Source organism: Condylura cristata, unplaced genomic scaffold (genome assembly GCF_000260355.1).
Source record: "Condylura cristata isolate star-nosed mole 26May11 unplaced genomic scaffold, ConCri1.0 scaffold00005, whole genome shotgun sequence".
NCBI lineage: Eukaryota > Metazoa > Chordata > Mammalia > Eulipotyphla > Talpidae > Condylura > Condylura cristata.
This window is the reverse complement of record NW_004567106.1, coordinates 59,690,215-59,707,417: the sequence shown is the minus strand read 5'-3', so window position 1 is coordinate 59,707,417 and position 17,203 is coordinate 59,690,215. Positions and strand designations below refer to the sequence as shown.

Genomic DNA, 17,203 nt, shown 5'->3' with positions numbered 1-17,203 from the left:
ATCTTTACCCAAACATAAAGAAAAGTAATTTTCTGACAAAGCAGAAACATCGAGTTGCATTAAAACATTGTAAGTTATGGGCCCTCCCTGGTGGCGCAGCGGGTTAAAGCACAGCACTGAGAATCTGAGGCCACTTCCGTATGAGTTCGATTCCCGCCTTCCGCCTGCCCCGGAGGAGACCACATGGCGGGCCAGACCTCTCCTGACCCGCCCGCTGCTCCCCTCAGCAGTGTACTTCGTCGATCTGCCTGTTCTGCTCCCCACTCTGTCTCTGGTGAAGCCTCTCGCCGCCCCTGAGCCTCTGGCCTGTACCCCAGTTCTGTATGAATAAATAAATCTTTAAAAAAAAAAAAAAAAAAAAAAAAACATTGTAAGTTAAAAAAAAATTTAAGTTTAATATGAAAAAATTTTAAGTTTAATATGAAATTAGTTTTCTGTGTTTCTATGGTTATAAAAGTAATTCATGCTTTACTAGGCAAAGAAAATGAAAACCACCTATAATGCTACCACATACCATCACTCAAAGTTGTGATGTATATAATTTTTCCAAGGTTTTACACATGTACACATTTAGGCAAAAGCAAATTTTATGTGCATGCTTTAGGCAAATGAGATTGATGAACTCAATTTGTTTTTCCTAAAGTAAAAGAAAATCTAGTCCTCCAAAAGAAACAAAAAATAAAGACCTAAGTACCTCAGTGAGATTATGAGAAATGCTATTTTATAACCAGTTTTTTAACTTAATATACCACAAAGTATGATTTCATTGCTGTAGGAGCAAATCATTATCCTTTATGTCTAATATTTTACTAAGTAGCAAACTTCTGCTCTCTTCTGTGCCAACACTGCTCTTCTCCCCAGGCATATTCTAAACACCACACTCCTGTGATCTAGTTAATCACATTGTTCCCAGATATTTCTCTTGTACAGTGAACACCTTTGCTCACCTGGAGGGCATAACATGCAATTTTAAATTCTGATGGGCGCCTCGTTTGCTCTCTGAAACAGCTGTCCATGCACATTGCTAGCCCTAGTGTATCACAGTGCTGCCCTCCCACTCCTGGCCTATTTAGGGTTTGGTCTGAAATAAAATCCTGCTTTCACAACCATTAGTAAAGATCCCTTTAGGATCAATAAAGGGAAACAAAAATATCTGATTTACATAAGTAATGGGAGGAACAAAACAAAACATTTTCTTCTGAATGACTGAAGGTAGAAAAACCTAGGATCCAAATACTCATTCAGCCGGGAGCTGATTTTTATCATGCTGCTCACTCTTCCTCACCACGCTTTTGTTTGTAGTTTTAGTCATTCCCTGTGGTGAGCAGGCGACATAGAGAGGGGAGAGGAGACGCGGACCTTGAAACAACGCCTGAGGCTGAGCCACGGCCCGGTGCCCCCTCCCCTCGGCGCCAGCAGGCGTCAAGCTCTGTGGGCACGGGTGTCACGAAAGCGGAGAGCCACAGGCCCGAACAGTCTGCCTCCCAAACGGTAAGTGGCTTGCTCCGAGTTCGACGGCCATCCACCAACTCAGTATCCACGATGCTTTAATAGAATCCTAACCTCACCTTTCAACCTAAAAACAAACGTGACAACATGCTGCGGCCACCCAGAAGCGAAGTGTACCTGACACCGTATTCTAAACCAGACTCTAGCCAGCTGCAGATGTACTTTACACCCTGAGACACTGAGTAAGCTCTTTACAACAGTTAGTAAGAAAAAAAAAATCAAAAACCACTTGATGTGCTTTCATCAGGATAAAATGATAGGAAAAAAGTTAAGTGAACGCTTTATTTTTTGAACTATTACTTAGAGATCCTTCAAGTGTTCACAGAAAGAATCCAACAACCAGATCACAAGCTAGCTTTATCGTTGTAAAATGCCACAGACTTGGGTGAGGCAGCGAAGTGGCAGCCCCGCACAGCAGCCTCCATCTCTGCCGTGGACGCCCACTCAGGAGACTTTCGGTCTAGCTACCCGCTAGCTACATTTATGTTTGCTTTGACCCTTAGGTCATTTACTGACCAAATAATGCCTGAGTATTATTTAGATGACAGCTAGTATTTTAGGCTCTGGGCATCTGTAATAGACAGTGATGAAAAGTAGAAACTAAGCCTCTCAAATTCTGCCTAGAAAGACCACAAACAAATACAAATATTCGTCATGTAATTTTGGGTTTAACAATTTAATGGCTTACAGAAGCATTAAAACAAGGGCTATATGAGGCACTGGTTGGATTTGAGGTGGGATAATCAAGAAAGACTTGCTTCTGGAAGTGATGTCTTAACTAGACTTTGAATAAGATGAGGCCACTCCATGCAGTGGTCTTCCTGAACAATGTTTCAGGCAGAGGAATAGCAGAAATGACATGTGATTAAAAGAAAGGTGGCCTGTGTGGCTGCAGCACTGTCCCTGTGGAGAGTGGGCAATGAGGATGGACATGACTAGATGATGTAGAGCCTCAGAGGCCACGGCAGTCTGAATTTGGTTCTACTAAGAATGGGAAGTCATTAAAGGATTAAAGGTCAGGCTGAAGTGAAGTATCACCTGATTTAAGTTTTCAAAAACCTTTGGTGGCTATGGGGAGTATGAACTGCAGCAGAACAAGAAAGACTATAGGGAGATCAATACAACAGGTCAACTGGAATAGTCTGCAGGAGAGAGACTAAAGGCTGGGTTGGGGTGGTGGTGGGAACCGAACTTGGTCAGATTCAGGTATACTTCAGAGGTGAACTATCATGACTTACACTGAAATCGATCCAGTTGGTTGAGGAGTGAGAGCAAAACAGGGAAACCAAAGTCGACTCCTATCTGGGACCTCAGCAAGCGGACAGATGGTAATATGAGGGGATGGGAGCAGACACGGAGCAGAGAGGGCAAGCAGGGAGTCTGCGACTGGCAGGTAAAGTACTGCACATGCAGCAGTAACACAGGCTGCATGTGAACAGGATGAGATCCTGGGAGAGAAACAGGGCTGAAGTCCAGGACATGGCAATATTGACTGGATAAGGAGAAGAAAGGGAGTTGGCAAAAGAGCTGGGAGGGAGGACCCTCTGTAGCTGGAGGTTATTTAGGAGAGTTTAAAGTCAAGGAAATGGAAAGAAATGTTTTAAGAAAGAAGAAATAATCAACCAGGTTAACTGTTCCTTGAAAAGTGAATAAAAAAAGGGAAAGAAAATTCATAGATGGAGTAACAAATGTAGCAAGATAGAAATATATTAATAAGAAATAAGGTGGGAAAATGTTATAAAGAGAAAGGCATTTGATCTTGATCAAGTTAATACCTTAAAGCTCACAAATATAAAAGGGACAGCTCAGCAAAATTTCTGCAGTATGCTGACTTGACAGATCTTGTTCATTTTTGCTTCCCTTCTTAAAGGAGAGGAAGGAAGCAATGACTCAGGAGGATATCCCGAGTCTAACATTCCTGTTCCCTGAGGAGTCTCACTTGGCAATAGTATGATGCCACTCAGATCTTACATGGAAAGAGGATCGGCTAGCCTAGAGGAGACTGAAAGCGTGCCCCCCTGATTGTGATCCATCAAAGTCGTGACAGTCTCCTGCCCAAATCAACTCTAAACTAAAAGCTTCTTATGTAACCTAACGGCCTGAATTAAAGGAAGATCCTACCCACAGAGAGTGGAGCCCACACCCACACCCTCAGTGGAAGCATTCTCTCAGCACTACATTTCTTTTTCCAGGGCTGCTACAGTTTCACTCTCAGACTCCAGCCTGTGTCTCACTCCGGTGTGTCACTGAGAACAAAACTAAGAAAAGTGAGCTGAGGCCTGCTTGTACCTGTGCCACTTGACTTTGCATCTCCTCCTAACTTCCCGCCCCTTACCTGGGTCATTTTGTCCACAGAGACTGGAATTCCATCGATGGTGAGAGGCGGTAGCTCTGAGTTAACCTCTTGTGGCACAGGGGCGTGTTCTGCCAGGGCCGACTCCAGGTCTTCCAGGATCATGCTCTTGTACTTACGCACCTGCAGGGAATTAAGGGAGAAGTAAACAAGATGCCCAACAACCAGGGAGGGTTAGTGCCAAGCAACCAGAGAGCAGGTGGGGCTGGACGCCCTCAGTCAATGCAGAGCCCTAAGAGCAAACAATTCGAGCGCTAGCAGATAAAAATACCCGCTGGCCCTAAAGACATCACACTGTACAGAACTAAATGGAAAGATGATGAAATTACAAGTAACATCAGTAGAAAGAAATCAGTATTAAAAAGTTCTACAGAAACACTCCTTTCATTGTTAAAATTGTGTTTTCTCAGACAAGGCTGGCCTCACCTCCTGTTCAGATTCAACAGTGAAGACATTCATTATGCTGTATTTCCTAGGCTGTTTGATATACACCTAGTTGTGGCAGTTAATTGACAAACCATTTCAAGGGGCAGCAGGTTCTCTGTCCTTAAAACTTTAAGCAACTTTGAAATGGCTGCTACTTTCCTGCAAAGTCAGGCACCCAAACAGACAGTGTGCATCTGAGACAAAAACAAAGTTTCCAGTGTAGCTTGCTGTCACTGTTCGTAGGGCCCAGAGCCAGAGCGAGACCTAAGTGACACGTCTCCTCCATTCTGCTTCTCTGATAAACTTCAAACCCATGACACCGTCACAGCTCTGTCAAGCCCAGCTTTGTACCAGGTATTGTTCTAACTCCCTTCCTCTACCAGTGGAAGGTCTCACAAAGAAGTTAAGAACAGCACACTTGCGCATGCACACATTCTATTATGATGAGCAGAAATGGCAGACAGACACTGAATCCTGCATCCTCCAATAATGGGTTTATTCAATACTTGAAGAATACACCAGGGAGATGAGTACACCTCTGAGAATAGCAGAAAGCAATGGAGTTATGTTGATGTGACAAAACAGGACAGGAAGTTAATTTGTTTCTACAGTTCAAGCCCTTATCCTACGGAAAATAGGTTTGCCCAGAAGTTATAATATTTGAATTCTAGAGATTCTGTTAAGTGGACTGGACTCTCAATCAGGACATAGTTCCTAATAAGTACATCTCATTATGAGGATTAAAAAAGAAAGATTCCTAGCCCTCCCTGGTGGTACAAAGGGTTAAAGCAAAATATTATGCAGCCACTTCAGCACAAGATTGATCCCTGCCAGGGCGGTGACCCCCATGGTGCAGCAGACCTCTCCTGTCTTCTTGCTGCTCCCCTCAGCAGTGTACTTCATCACACTGCCTGTTCTGCTCCCCACTCTTTCTGGTGACTCCTCTCACCATCCCTGTACCTATGGCCTGTACCCCCATTCTGAATAATCTTAAAAAAAAAAAAAAAAAAGGATTCCCACACTCCACTCCAAGCATGAGGAAAAGTAAAAAGAATGTTGACTATGTAGTCACAACTTGCACAGTTAAAGACTACTCCAAAAAGGTCAACAAGGAAGGGGATAAAGAAAAAATATTGCACCTTGTTGAATCCTCATTCTAGAGCTTTAGCTTTATTCTGGTTTCTAATGAAATGAATTTCAAAAATTATTGACATTATATTTATTGTAACATAGGCAGCTACTGTTGCCATAGCAACTTTACAGAATTATATTTTCTGCTTCGTAGGTTTCTATAACCTATGTAGAATACATTGCCAACCTACAGAAAACCTGACTCTCATAAGCCAAAGTCCTGGCTTTTGAACTTTAATATCTAAATCATTATATTAGTATAACCATTAGGTTAAATCATTATTAGTATAAAGGCCCACAGAAAGTAAATGATAAAGGTATAAAAATGAATTTTATTGTGCTGGAAACATCTGGCACTCAAAGATAGGACATCATTAGCTTATTGCTATTACACTGCAAGATAGGTTAAAGCAATTTCAGTCATTTTACAGATCAGTGAAGTCCTAGGCATTCACATCCAGGCATTTTGCTAAACGTACTCATGCTACATAATTCCTTAAAAATATCCTGGGTTGCAAGAAATGCTGGTAAAGCATCCCCCAGAGTAATTTATAACAGAACAACTTCAGGGATGACTAGAGCATGGCTTTGTAAAGTTGAGTAATTCTGTGAGGATTACACAGCAGATGCCTCAATTCCATCTCATCTGTCACTTAGGAGATGATTATGTGCCCTCATTTATCAACTCTCTGAAACTGGGGTGTATTTGAAAACTGTTTCACACACCATGACACAGCACTTTTTAAAGCAGTGTGGCACCATCCACATTTCTGATGACACAAAGATTATATGAAGCACAATTCTGAAACGAGAAGTAATTCAAAAATGTTGCACTCTGAAGAAGTTTTAGTGATATGAAATTATTTCATGTACACGCCTCCTTTTTGGAATACACAAAAGCAGCATGATTAAACAAATCTTAATAATTATAAAATAAAAATTCTAAGTGAATAAGAATTATGTCAGTTTGTCAGTGTTTTTTCTTTCTTCATGCTACATGAAACAAATTGTTTGTCAACTTTTACCTTTTTCTCCAGAAACCACAGCTTAAATCTTGACACTTCAAACTAATATCATGTCAATGAGCTAGTTTCACAAATTTAAAAATCACCTAGTGACAAAAATCAGCTGCATCAGCCAACCATTCTCTCTTCCCCTAATTCATCCTACATACTATGCTACCATTTAAAATTTCTGAAACAGGGCTCTCCCTGGTGATGCAACAAGTTAAAACATAGCACCATGAAGCTAGCCTCAGCTGCTTCAGCATGAGTTTAATCCCGGGCCAAGGGGGTGACCCACATAGTCCAAGACCTCTCCTGCCTTGCCCACTGCTCCCCTCAGCAGTATACTTTGTCAATCTGCCTGTTCTGCTCCCCACTCTGTTTCTGGTGAAGCCTCTCGTCACCATGAGCCTCTAGCCTGTACCCTAGTTCTGTATGAATAAATAAATATATCTTTAAAAAAAAAAAAGTAAAATTTCTGAAACACTTGTTATAACCAAATACCACTTACTGAGCACTGACTATGTGTCTTATTACATACTTATTCAATTAATTTTGACATAATTATAGAAGGAAAATATTACTATTCCTATTTTGTAGATAAAATAAAAAACTGAGGCCTAATGAACTTACATAATTTCCCCAAATCATACAGGTAGTGTGTGTGTGTATCATTCTAGCTGGAAACCAAATTAACTTTTTTTTTAGTTTCAAATCGCTTCACCCATTTCACTGCCATTTTCCTTTTTTCTAGAAAGTACCTCTCTAATTTGCCATTTCTTAGAGGACGAAGTACAAGTTGCTCACTCCAGCATTTCGACCTTTCTGATCATCCTATTTTCCAGGCCCTCCAGGTGCCACTGTGCCTGTCCAGTCTATGGGATACTGGACTGTGGCCTCTATAGCACCCTGTTTGAGTTCCCTGTATGCCGTGCTTCATATGAAGTCCAAATGGTAACTTAGCTCATCTTCCTCCCTCTGTAACTGGTCAATCTCCTTGCGAATCTTTACAATTACCAAGTTTCTAGATGCATACCTTTAATTCTACTTATCAAAATATATTTTCCATCTCTCAAGATCCAACTCAATGTCTACTTCCTCTAAGGAACCCTCCCACGTATTCTTGACATAATTTGCTTTCTCTTCTAAATTCCTAAGTGTTCAAATCATCATGTGTCATTTATATTGCAAATTTCAGGCTAAATATGCACACACCTAGTGTGTGACATGGTTGAGCACAGAGACCAGGTTTTTTATTTTTTGCTGATATATATGATATGTCACATACTGAAATATGAGAAATGACTAAATAACAAACACACTCATAGTGTCCAAGATACAGGAGTCACTGGAGTTCTGGGAACAGATATGATTCCTGAGGATTTAAGAATTGGCTGCTATAACCACAACGTCAATGGTCCTTTAGTTAGGTTGCAAAAATGTACCAGACAAGATACCACAATTCTTTTGTAATCTCAGCACTTTTCTTAATGTAAGAGGTCCCATGAAAATATTTTTTAACTTTTTTTAACATATAGGCTTCCTTGAGATTAAAAATAAATTGTACTTATGGTATATAAGAAAGGCATGTGCTTCAGCAGAGTACGCTCTTCAGCTCTACAGCTGCCCTCAGACCTCTGATCCTGAAGCACAAACTGGTCCAGAGTTAGGACACAGCCCTTGGTCATGAAGTTATGCTGACTTCATCTCTAGTCTCAATCTTATTTCCTGTCCAGCCTCAGTTCGGATTTCAAGTTTTCCCTTTGCCCTCTGCATCCTTAGTTTTAGCCTTCAACCATAAAAGATTTAGATAGAATTTTTATCACATATTTTGTATCTAGTAATGTTACAGTTATTTGTTGAATAAGTAAATAAACAACATGGCTTTTACTGTTTTTAAACTATGTGTCCACCTTTTAGGTAACTTGAGGCCATTTTTTAAAACTATAATATGTAAATAAGTGAATGACTTATTCTACTTAACTACCAGTAAAGTGGAACTAAACAAAAGCAGGATGATTTCAAAGCTGGTGATAAGCCCAAAGCTGTCTCATGTTTCTATGACCGTTACCTACAGAACTAATTTCTGTTACCTACAGAACTTGTTTGTAATGTCCAGTGTATCCCACATAAAAGGTCATGGATTATTGACTATGTGAAAAGAGTCCAACCTTAGGGAGAAGTAGAAGTATTACATCCCAGACCTCAGACTATACTACAAAGCCATAGTAATAAAAACAGCATGTTACTAGAACAAAAAACAGACACAAAGACCAATGAAATCAAATTGAAAGTCCAGAAAGAAAACCACACATATGTGGCTAACTAATCTATGGGAAAGGAGCAAAGCATATACACTGGGGTAAGTATAGCCTCTTCAAAAAAACAGTGCTGAGGAAATTGTTCAATCACATGCAAAAGAATGAAACTAGACTACTACTTCACATTATGTACAAGAACCAACTCAAGATACATAAAAGACTTGAAAGAAAGACCTGAAGCCATAAGATACATTGAAGAAAACATAGGTAGAACACTCCATGACATACACCTAAGAAACATCTTTGAGGACTCGTCTCCAGAAGCAAGGAAAACAAAGAAGATAAACAGCTGGGATTACATCATGCTAAATGCTCTGTACAACAAAAGAGAGTAACCCAAACAAAGAAACATCCTACTAAACAGGAGAAAGTATGTGTACACCAAGCAACTGATAAGAAACTGACATCAAAGATCTACAAAGTGCTCACACAACTAACAAAATCAAACAACCCGGTCAAATAATGGGCTAAAAAGACAGTTCTCCAAAGATGAGATGCGAATGTCCAACAGGCATATGAAAAAATGTTTAACATCACTTATTTTCAGGGAAATGCAAATAAAAATCACAGTGCAATGCCACCTCACACCTGTGAGAATAGCCCATATTAAACAGTAACTTTTAGAAACAACAACAAACCTTGCTGCTGGCAAGGTTTGGAGATAAGGGAACCCACTTACAACACTGGTTGGAAAGCAAACTGGTTCAGACACTATGGAAAGCTTGTGCTGAGGTTCCTAAACACTAAAAATGGAACTACCATATGATTCAGTGATTCTGCTACTAGGAATCTACTCAAAGGACGCAAAAACACTATTTCAAAAAGAAATTTGCAGCACTATTTACAATAGCTAAGATATGGAAACAACCTAAATGCCCAAAACAGACAAATGTATCGAGAAGATATGGTATATATACACAATGGAATACTACTCAGAGATCAAACATTTGCAGCAACATGGATGGAGCTGGAAGGGATTATGTTAAGTTAGTAAGTCAAAAGGAAAAAGATAAATATTGAATGGAGGAATATAGAGAAACCAAACAAAGGGTCAGGAAAAGACAAAACTTGAAACTGACTACAGACCTAAAGCATGGGGGTTGTGGGGGGGAGAATAAAAGAAAGGGAGGGAAGATCATAAATGACTATGGAGATGGCTCATGGATGCTATGGTGGTAGAAGAACTGTGGGGGACTACACCTGAGAGGAAAAATCAAATAGTGTACACATATTAACAACAATGTTAAGAAAATAAATTTATAAAAAACAAAGAAAGAAATGTATCTTCGGGGGAGGAGGACAAGAGTTTCACCTTCAGAAACTCCTATGATTCTTCTGAAAAGACGTAAGTTCTCCATCTGTCCCTTAACAAAATATTTCTAGTCCTATTCCTACATCATAAAGCATATGATAGGAAAATAAGCCATTAAGAGAATCATTTGCAGGGCACAGCAACTTTACCATCTCCCATTTGCCTATGTTCTTCATGCCAGCTCCCCCTAAACATTATACAAGGTGATGATAATCAACTTTAGTTAATTTCTACTAGCCCTAAGTAGATATTATACTTACTTTACCCATAAGGACCCTGAGCCATAGACAGGAAAAATCAATGTGGGAACCACTCAAAAAATTAAAGTTTAAAAACAGTTTTTACAGGGCCTTCCTTGGAGGCACAACAGGTTGCGCAGCACAGCAAGCTGGCCGCATCTGCTTCAGTGGATCCCCAGCCCCAGAGGTGACCCACATGGCATGGCAGACCTCTCCTGTCTCTCCTGCAGTGGGAGAGACAGGAGAGGTCTGCCATGCCATTGGGTCACCTCCCTGGCCAGGGATTGAACTCAGTGCTTTTGAGAAACCTCCTAGTTTTCCATAGGGACTAGACCATTCTACATTCCCAATCACAGTGTTACTGGGAGTTCCTTTTTCTCCACACACTTGCAACCACTTGTACCCACGGTACTTAAATAAAATTAAAAACAAACAAACAAACAAAAAAAAAAAAAACAACTTAACCTGGACAGACCATTTTATACTAATGAGTTAAAGTTATTTGGCCAGAAAATAACAGTTCATAGGAGTATACAAGAATTAAATACTATTTTTTTATAAAGTCAGCTAGAATAGTTATGCAGTCAAACACTGAGCTATATTTCAAAATTGAAGCATACAATATTGAATCAAGTCTTTGAAGAAATACAGCAATTTTAAACATGCAACACAAATATCAGTCAAATGCTACCAAGGTTTGCCTCAGTCAGCTTACCTCTTGGAATTATTTACCTTTTTGCTTCTGACATAAATTTCTTGCAGAATCCTACATTGGTTTCTTAGCAAACATGACAACATTTTCCCCCCACTGCATTTGGTAAAGCAAAATACCTTGCCTTATCATTCTGTAGAAACAGAAATGATGCTATTTATTTTAATCTGCATAAAGTAGTTTGAAAACCACTGAAACTACTCTCACTCCTGGATAAGAGGAGACAGTGATAACCACTGTACTGTTGATAGATAATGGATCAGAAGAACGTGAACAAGAACCCACAAAAAGCAAAGGTTATCTTAGAACCCGGCTCAGTTCTCTCACCACGTTCTCCAAAGGTGCGGCACCAAACACTTTGAAGACAGGGTTGGGTTTGGAGGGTGAGATACAGAGGACAATAGCTTGCTGTCCCACTCTTGTAGTATACTCATCTAGTGTAGCTCGAAGTTTCCTAAAAATAAGAAGAGAACAAAAATAAGTAAAAAGATAGACATTATAGTGATGCAGACACAAAACTTACTTTGATTTGAAATGATTTACTCTAATTAGGTGTGTTTTCTCTTACCTTAAGTATGAGGTTTTATATCCTCTTCTACATAAAAATGTATATATTGTCTTAAAGTGCATTGATCTAAGGGAAAATCAGGACACACTGTTGACATGGCGAGTATGGTCTCTCCTGATCTTACCAACACCAAACGGGTCTACTTTACTGCTATTTAGGACAATAAAGATTACTGCTGAGATGTCTCCTGACAGCATTCCATCAGTTCCATGCTTAATGAAGGGAGCTCAAATGACCCACTTCTAATTTCTTTGATGTACACATTTGTTTATGTCTCACTGACATAATTTTATCCCAAAATACCATATTTCCCAGATTTTCATTGTGATGAAAACAATACCTCTCACCCCTACACTATTTTTAAAATGATGTCATAAATAGTTCTTGTCCAAATATATCAACACTATATGAAATAGAACAATATCTTTTTTTTTTTCAAAGATTTATTCATACGGAACTGGGGTACAGGCCAGAGATGCAGAGGGTGAGAGGATTCACCAGAGACAGAGTGGGGAGCACAACAGGCAGATCGATGAAGTACACTGCCGAGGGGAGCAGCTGGCGGGTCAGGAGAGGTCTGCCGTGCCATGTGGTCTCCTCTAGGGCAGGCGGGGATCGAACTCATGCAGAATTGGCTTAAGCTTCTTAGTACTGTGCTTTAACCCGCTGCGCCACCAGGGAGGGCCAGAACAGTATCTTTTTCCTTTAAAATCAGGGAAGATTATTTTAAAGTTCTAAATTTAAAGTTCTAAATTTTTGCAACAAAGCATACCCTTTCAAAGGACTAGTGAGTCCTGTTAATTCAAATGAAGCAAAAAAAATATATCTAAAGTTCAGTTTTTCTTTATTTTTAAGATTTATTTCATTTATTTATGAATATAAGAAATGGAGCATAGGCCAGAGGTGTGGGGATTGGGAAGATCACCAGAGACAGAGTGAGGAGCTGAACAGGCAGACTGACTAGAAAACACTGCTGATGGGAGCAGTGGGTTAGACAGGTGAGGTCTGCTGTGCCATGTGGGTCACCTCCCTGGCTGGGAATCAAACTCATGCCCCATAGCATGATAATGCTGAGACTTTAACCCTTACACCACCAGGGAGGCCCCCACTTTTTCATCTTTCTCTCTCTCTTTTTTTAAAGATGGATTTATTCATGCACACAGAACTGGGTTGCAGGCAAGAGATACAGGCGCAGAGGATTCACCAGAGGCAGAGTGGGGAGGAAAACAGGCAGATCTACTAAGTACACTGCTGACAGGAACAGCAGGTGAGACAGGAGAGGTCTGCTGCGCCATGTGGGTCACCTCTGGAGCGAGGGATCGAACTTGCACTGAAGTGGACACAGCTAGCTTGCAGTGAGTGCTGTGCTTTAACCAGCTGTGCCACCAGGGTGGGCCCTTTTCATCTTTCCTCAAAAGTATGGAATGTTGTATCTTTACCCATTATAGAACAGGTATTTCCTTAAAAAATACATTCTAGTTCTTCCTGCCTGTGAAGTGCTCATCTATGCTCATCATGGATATTTGCTAAAAGCTAATGTTAAGTACTTTTTGGGGTTTCTCTTCAGTTCTAGACAGTCTTCTAGTGTTTTAATTTAAATTGTACTTTATAGCTTTTGTCACGTATTTTTCATGTGTAATGGCACACGGATTTAACATTTCAATAAACAGAAAATTCAAATATAGTACTTAAAACACTACATGGAAAAACTTCTAGAAGATTTTACAGAAGAAATTTCTTATCATATGTGAATGCACATTGTACAATGTGTTAAAATATAAAGCCTTCCCTATACCACACTGGCATAAAATCTATCTTTGCAAAAGGATCACATATCAAAAAAGAAATTGATGCCTTCTATGACGGAATGGTTCATGTTAACTATATCTAGGTCCTATGCTCCCATTCTCTCTTGAAGACACTCCAATTCTTTTATTTTCACTGCCCCTTCGAAAACACTCTTCTCAAGTTTAGTCATGACTTCTGTTGCTAAGTCCAACGGTCACATTGCATCTTATTCAACTTGTAAGCAGTATTTGACAGGGCTTATCACATAGCCTCCTTCTGAAACATTTTTGCACTTGGCTTTGTTACCATTTTCCTGGTTTTTCTTCTAACTCACTTGTTCGTTCTCTGACTTCTATGCGTGCTCCTTTCATCTCTCTAACCTCTAAAGGGTAGAATGCTTCAGGCCTTAGCCTGCACTCACTCTCTAGGTGGTATCCTCCAGGCTCACAGTTTTAAATACTGCCTATACTCATATCAACAGCCAAGATCTCTCCTTTGAATTTTACACTCATACATCCAACTGCTTATTCTGTATTTGTACTTAATAGTTAAATGGAGGTATCACAAATTTAACATGTCCAAATTTAAAATCTTAGTTCTGCCCTACCCTCACTCCCATACCTGTCTCTCCTCTAGGATCATCTCCTTCCTTTCAGCAATCAGATCTTTTTATTTATTTTTAATTTTTTTACATCATTCTTCATTTTGTGCATTTTTCCATCTCAGTTGTCATCCCCATGGGCTTTCCACCACCAATTCACCATGTGCCATCACCACAGTCCAGTGCACTGTTCCCACCCAGTTCTGATCCCATTCTCCCTTTCACCCCCATAAAATGTCTCTGGCTTATAGTGATCAGATCTTAAAATCTTGAAGTGACCCTTCACTCCTTTTATCTCATACACCCCACATTCAATCCATCAACGAATCATGCTAAGTTGGCTTCTGAAATACAACCAGAACCATCTCTTGCCACCTTTGCTGCTACTGCTGCACTGATGGTAGGACACTAATCATTTCTGGCATAGCCGCCTGATTATATCAGACCATAGGATCCTATGATGTGGCTGCTACTTTGACTCCCATCTCTTCTCCCTGACTGATCTCCAACATGACTACCATTTTCCTTCCTGCTTCTGAATCCTTTGCCCCTAGTCCCTCTGCGTGAAATGTTCTTTCTTTAGACATCAACCTAACTGCCCTTTTAACTTCGGGCCTTGTTCAAAGGGTGACTTATAAAGAGAAATCCTAAGATTATCTTATTAAAAAATATCAAGTACTTGTTCCTCCATCCTTCTATTTTCCTTGGTCCATTTAATTTCTTCTTCCTTTTTCCCTCCAGTAGAATATAAGCACTTAAAGATATTTGCTTGAATTACTGTTACTTTCCCAAGGCCTTGCACATAGAAGACATAAATTTTCTCTAAATAAATAAACACGATGTTATACATTTGTTAAATCACATTTTTAGTTTCATTAATTTTGTCATCAAGAAACATAAGATGATGTCCTTGGTGACTTAATGGCATATTTCTAACTCTTCACCACAGTGAAACGGCTGAGGACTAGCAACAACAAGGGATTCCTCACCGAAGCAAACGCGTTTGCTGTCTCTTCCGGATAGACGGATTAGACTCAAACACGTGAGGGCGTTTCCGCTTCTTGCCTGTTGCCACAGCAGCAGCAGCCGCCATTCCCACGGGACCTGAAATAATAACGTATGTGTGGAGATCAGGCAGAGCACATCAACCATACAACACAGAAAACGGTTAAAAGGAAATACGTGGTAGCATTTCTTTCCTGATATGTTGACAATAAATATAGACTCTTCCTGGTATCAATATACTTCACTATTGTTCAACATGAGCCATACTTTAATTTACCAATAAAACTTAGTGAAGCTCTTTTAAAAAAGTGAATGATTTACACCTACCCACCACTCACCAGACTGAATTTTATGTATGCAGAGTTTTTGTTTCGTTTTGCCAGCATGCCCATCAGTGATGGCCATATTCTCAGAAGTGCTATATGAAGGTGCAGCATTGAAAAAAACTCAGCAAAACAAAAATACAGATCTCAAATTTCATTTTCATCCCTGTGCCCCTCTTTCCATCACCCCAAGACAATACAACGTTAAGGAAGTCAGATATAAGCACTCATAATTGGAACCCAAACAATACCCTTAAGAATATGACTTTAACTGGAAAATTTTTTACTGTATATCTGAGAATTATCCCAAAATGGAGATGCTGACCTTAAGTCAAGTCGATGAAAGCATCCTGACAGGAAACATATGAAAACTCTAAGGGGAAAATGCTAATAACAGCTGATCTGGCTTGTTCTGAAACTAATGTCAAAACTGAAGGCACTCCTGAATGCTGCGTTCCGCTGGATCTCACAAGGACACATTCATTACCACCCTTCTTTCCTCCTCACCTCCCCCCAACCCCATCACTTCTACTACTATTTGTAAGTCCTGTAAAAGATTTTGATGCTGCCCTCCCTGGTGGCAAAGTGGTTAAAACACAGCAGGGGCCACTTCCGTGCAAATTCGATCCCCACCCCAAGGTGATCCACATGGCATAGCCACAGCTGATCTCTCCCTCTCTCCAGCCTGCCCCTCACCAGTGTACTTCTTCGATCTGCCTGCTCCCCACGCTGACTATGGTGCATCTTTTCACAGTCCCTGCAACTCTGGCCTGTACCCCAGTTCTGTATGCATAAATAAATTAATTTAAAAAAAAGATTTAGATGAAAATTACATTTAACTGTTTAAGTAGCTCAATTAATTTAATTTTCTAAAAAAATCTAGATAACCTTCTCCACATGTTGTTTTAATATTATCAATATAACTTAAACCTTTCTAAAGAACCCCAAAGCAAGTAAAAAACATAGAAGAATCCTTTCATTCTAAGTTGGTAGAGAAAAAACTTACTGACCCACTTTCCAACATTTTGGTGTTTTTTGTAGTAAGAACACTATTTGAGATCTTTCTGAACAAAATTTTCAGTGTTGTTAAGTATAGATACAATGCTGTACATCTATAATTTATTCATCTTACATAAGAGCAACTTTTTTTAAGTTTTTTTTTTTTGCATAGAAGACCTGTGGGTAGTGGGGGGTGAGAGAGGATCCACCCGAGATAGAGTGGGAAGTAGAGTAGGCAGATTTGCTTTAACACACTGCTAAGTTGGAGCAGCCAGCGAGACTGAAGAGGCCTGCTGTACCTTATGTGAGTTAGCTTCCTGTCTGGGTGTCAAACTCAGGCTGTAGTGGTGATTGAGCTGAGACTTAATCCTTAGGCCACCAGCAATTTAAAAGCAAAAAATTATAATCAAATGTTCTCCCATTGAGAAGGAGATATTCAGAAGAGTAGAATACCAAGCAAGAGTTAAAATGAAAACATATAGCTACATTATCAACATGAATCTCAGAAAAATAATGAAGTAAACATGTTATAGGAAGATAGGGTTGATAACACTCACATAAAATTTAAAACATGCCAAACAATGCTAAATGCTGCTTATGATACATATTCATACAGTAAAAGGAGGAAAGAAATGGAAGAGAATGGTGAAGACCATATTCAGAATAGCAGTTACCTCAATGAAGGCAGGGGTGGAGTAGGTTTAGTAAAGGCAATAACCCACTACAACTTCCTTCTCCATTTACCTTATTATTTTCCTCAGAACATTCAGTGCTTTCTGAAAATATCTTACTGTACTATTTTTCCCACCACTGATCTATAAGTTCCTTCAGGAACAAGCTCTTGCATGACCTTGTCATAGTATCTATATATGGTAATATGTAGTAGACAGTAATTCCTTAATAATTGTTAAA

At 39.7% G+C, this 17,203-nt stretch overlaps 1 protein-coding gene across 1 annotated transcript in view; it reads right to left on the bottom strand.

Moving 5' to 3' along the window:
* Positions 1-15,067, bottom strand: part of NRF1 (nuclear respiratory factor 1) — a 65,050-nt gene extending 49,983 nt beyond the window's left edge. The window contains exons 1-3 of the mRNA XM_004677036.2: positions 14,954-15,067; positions 11,335-11,461; positions 3,845-3,985 (exon numbers count right to left, since the gene is read on the bottom strand). Of these exons, the coding sequence (XP_004677093.1) occupies positions 3,845-3,985; positions 11,335-11,461; positions 14,954-15,057 (372 nt within the window). The 5' untranslated portion in view covers positions 15,058-15,067. The remainder of the gene's footprint in view (positions 1-3,844; positions 3,986-11,334; positions 11,462-14,953) is intronic.
* Positions 15,068-17,203: the final 2,136 nt, after the last annotated feature.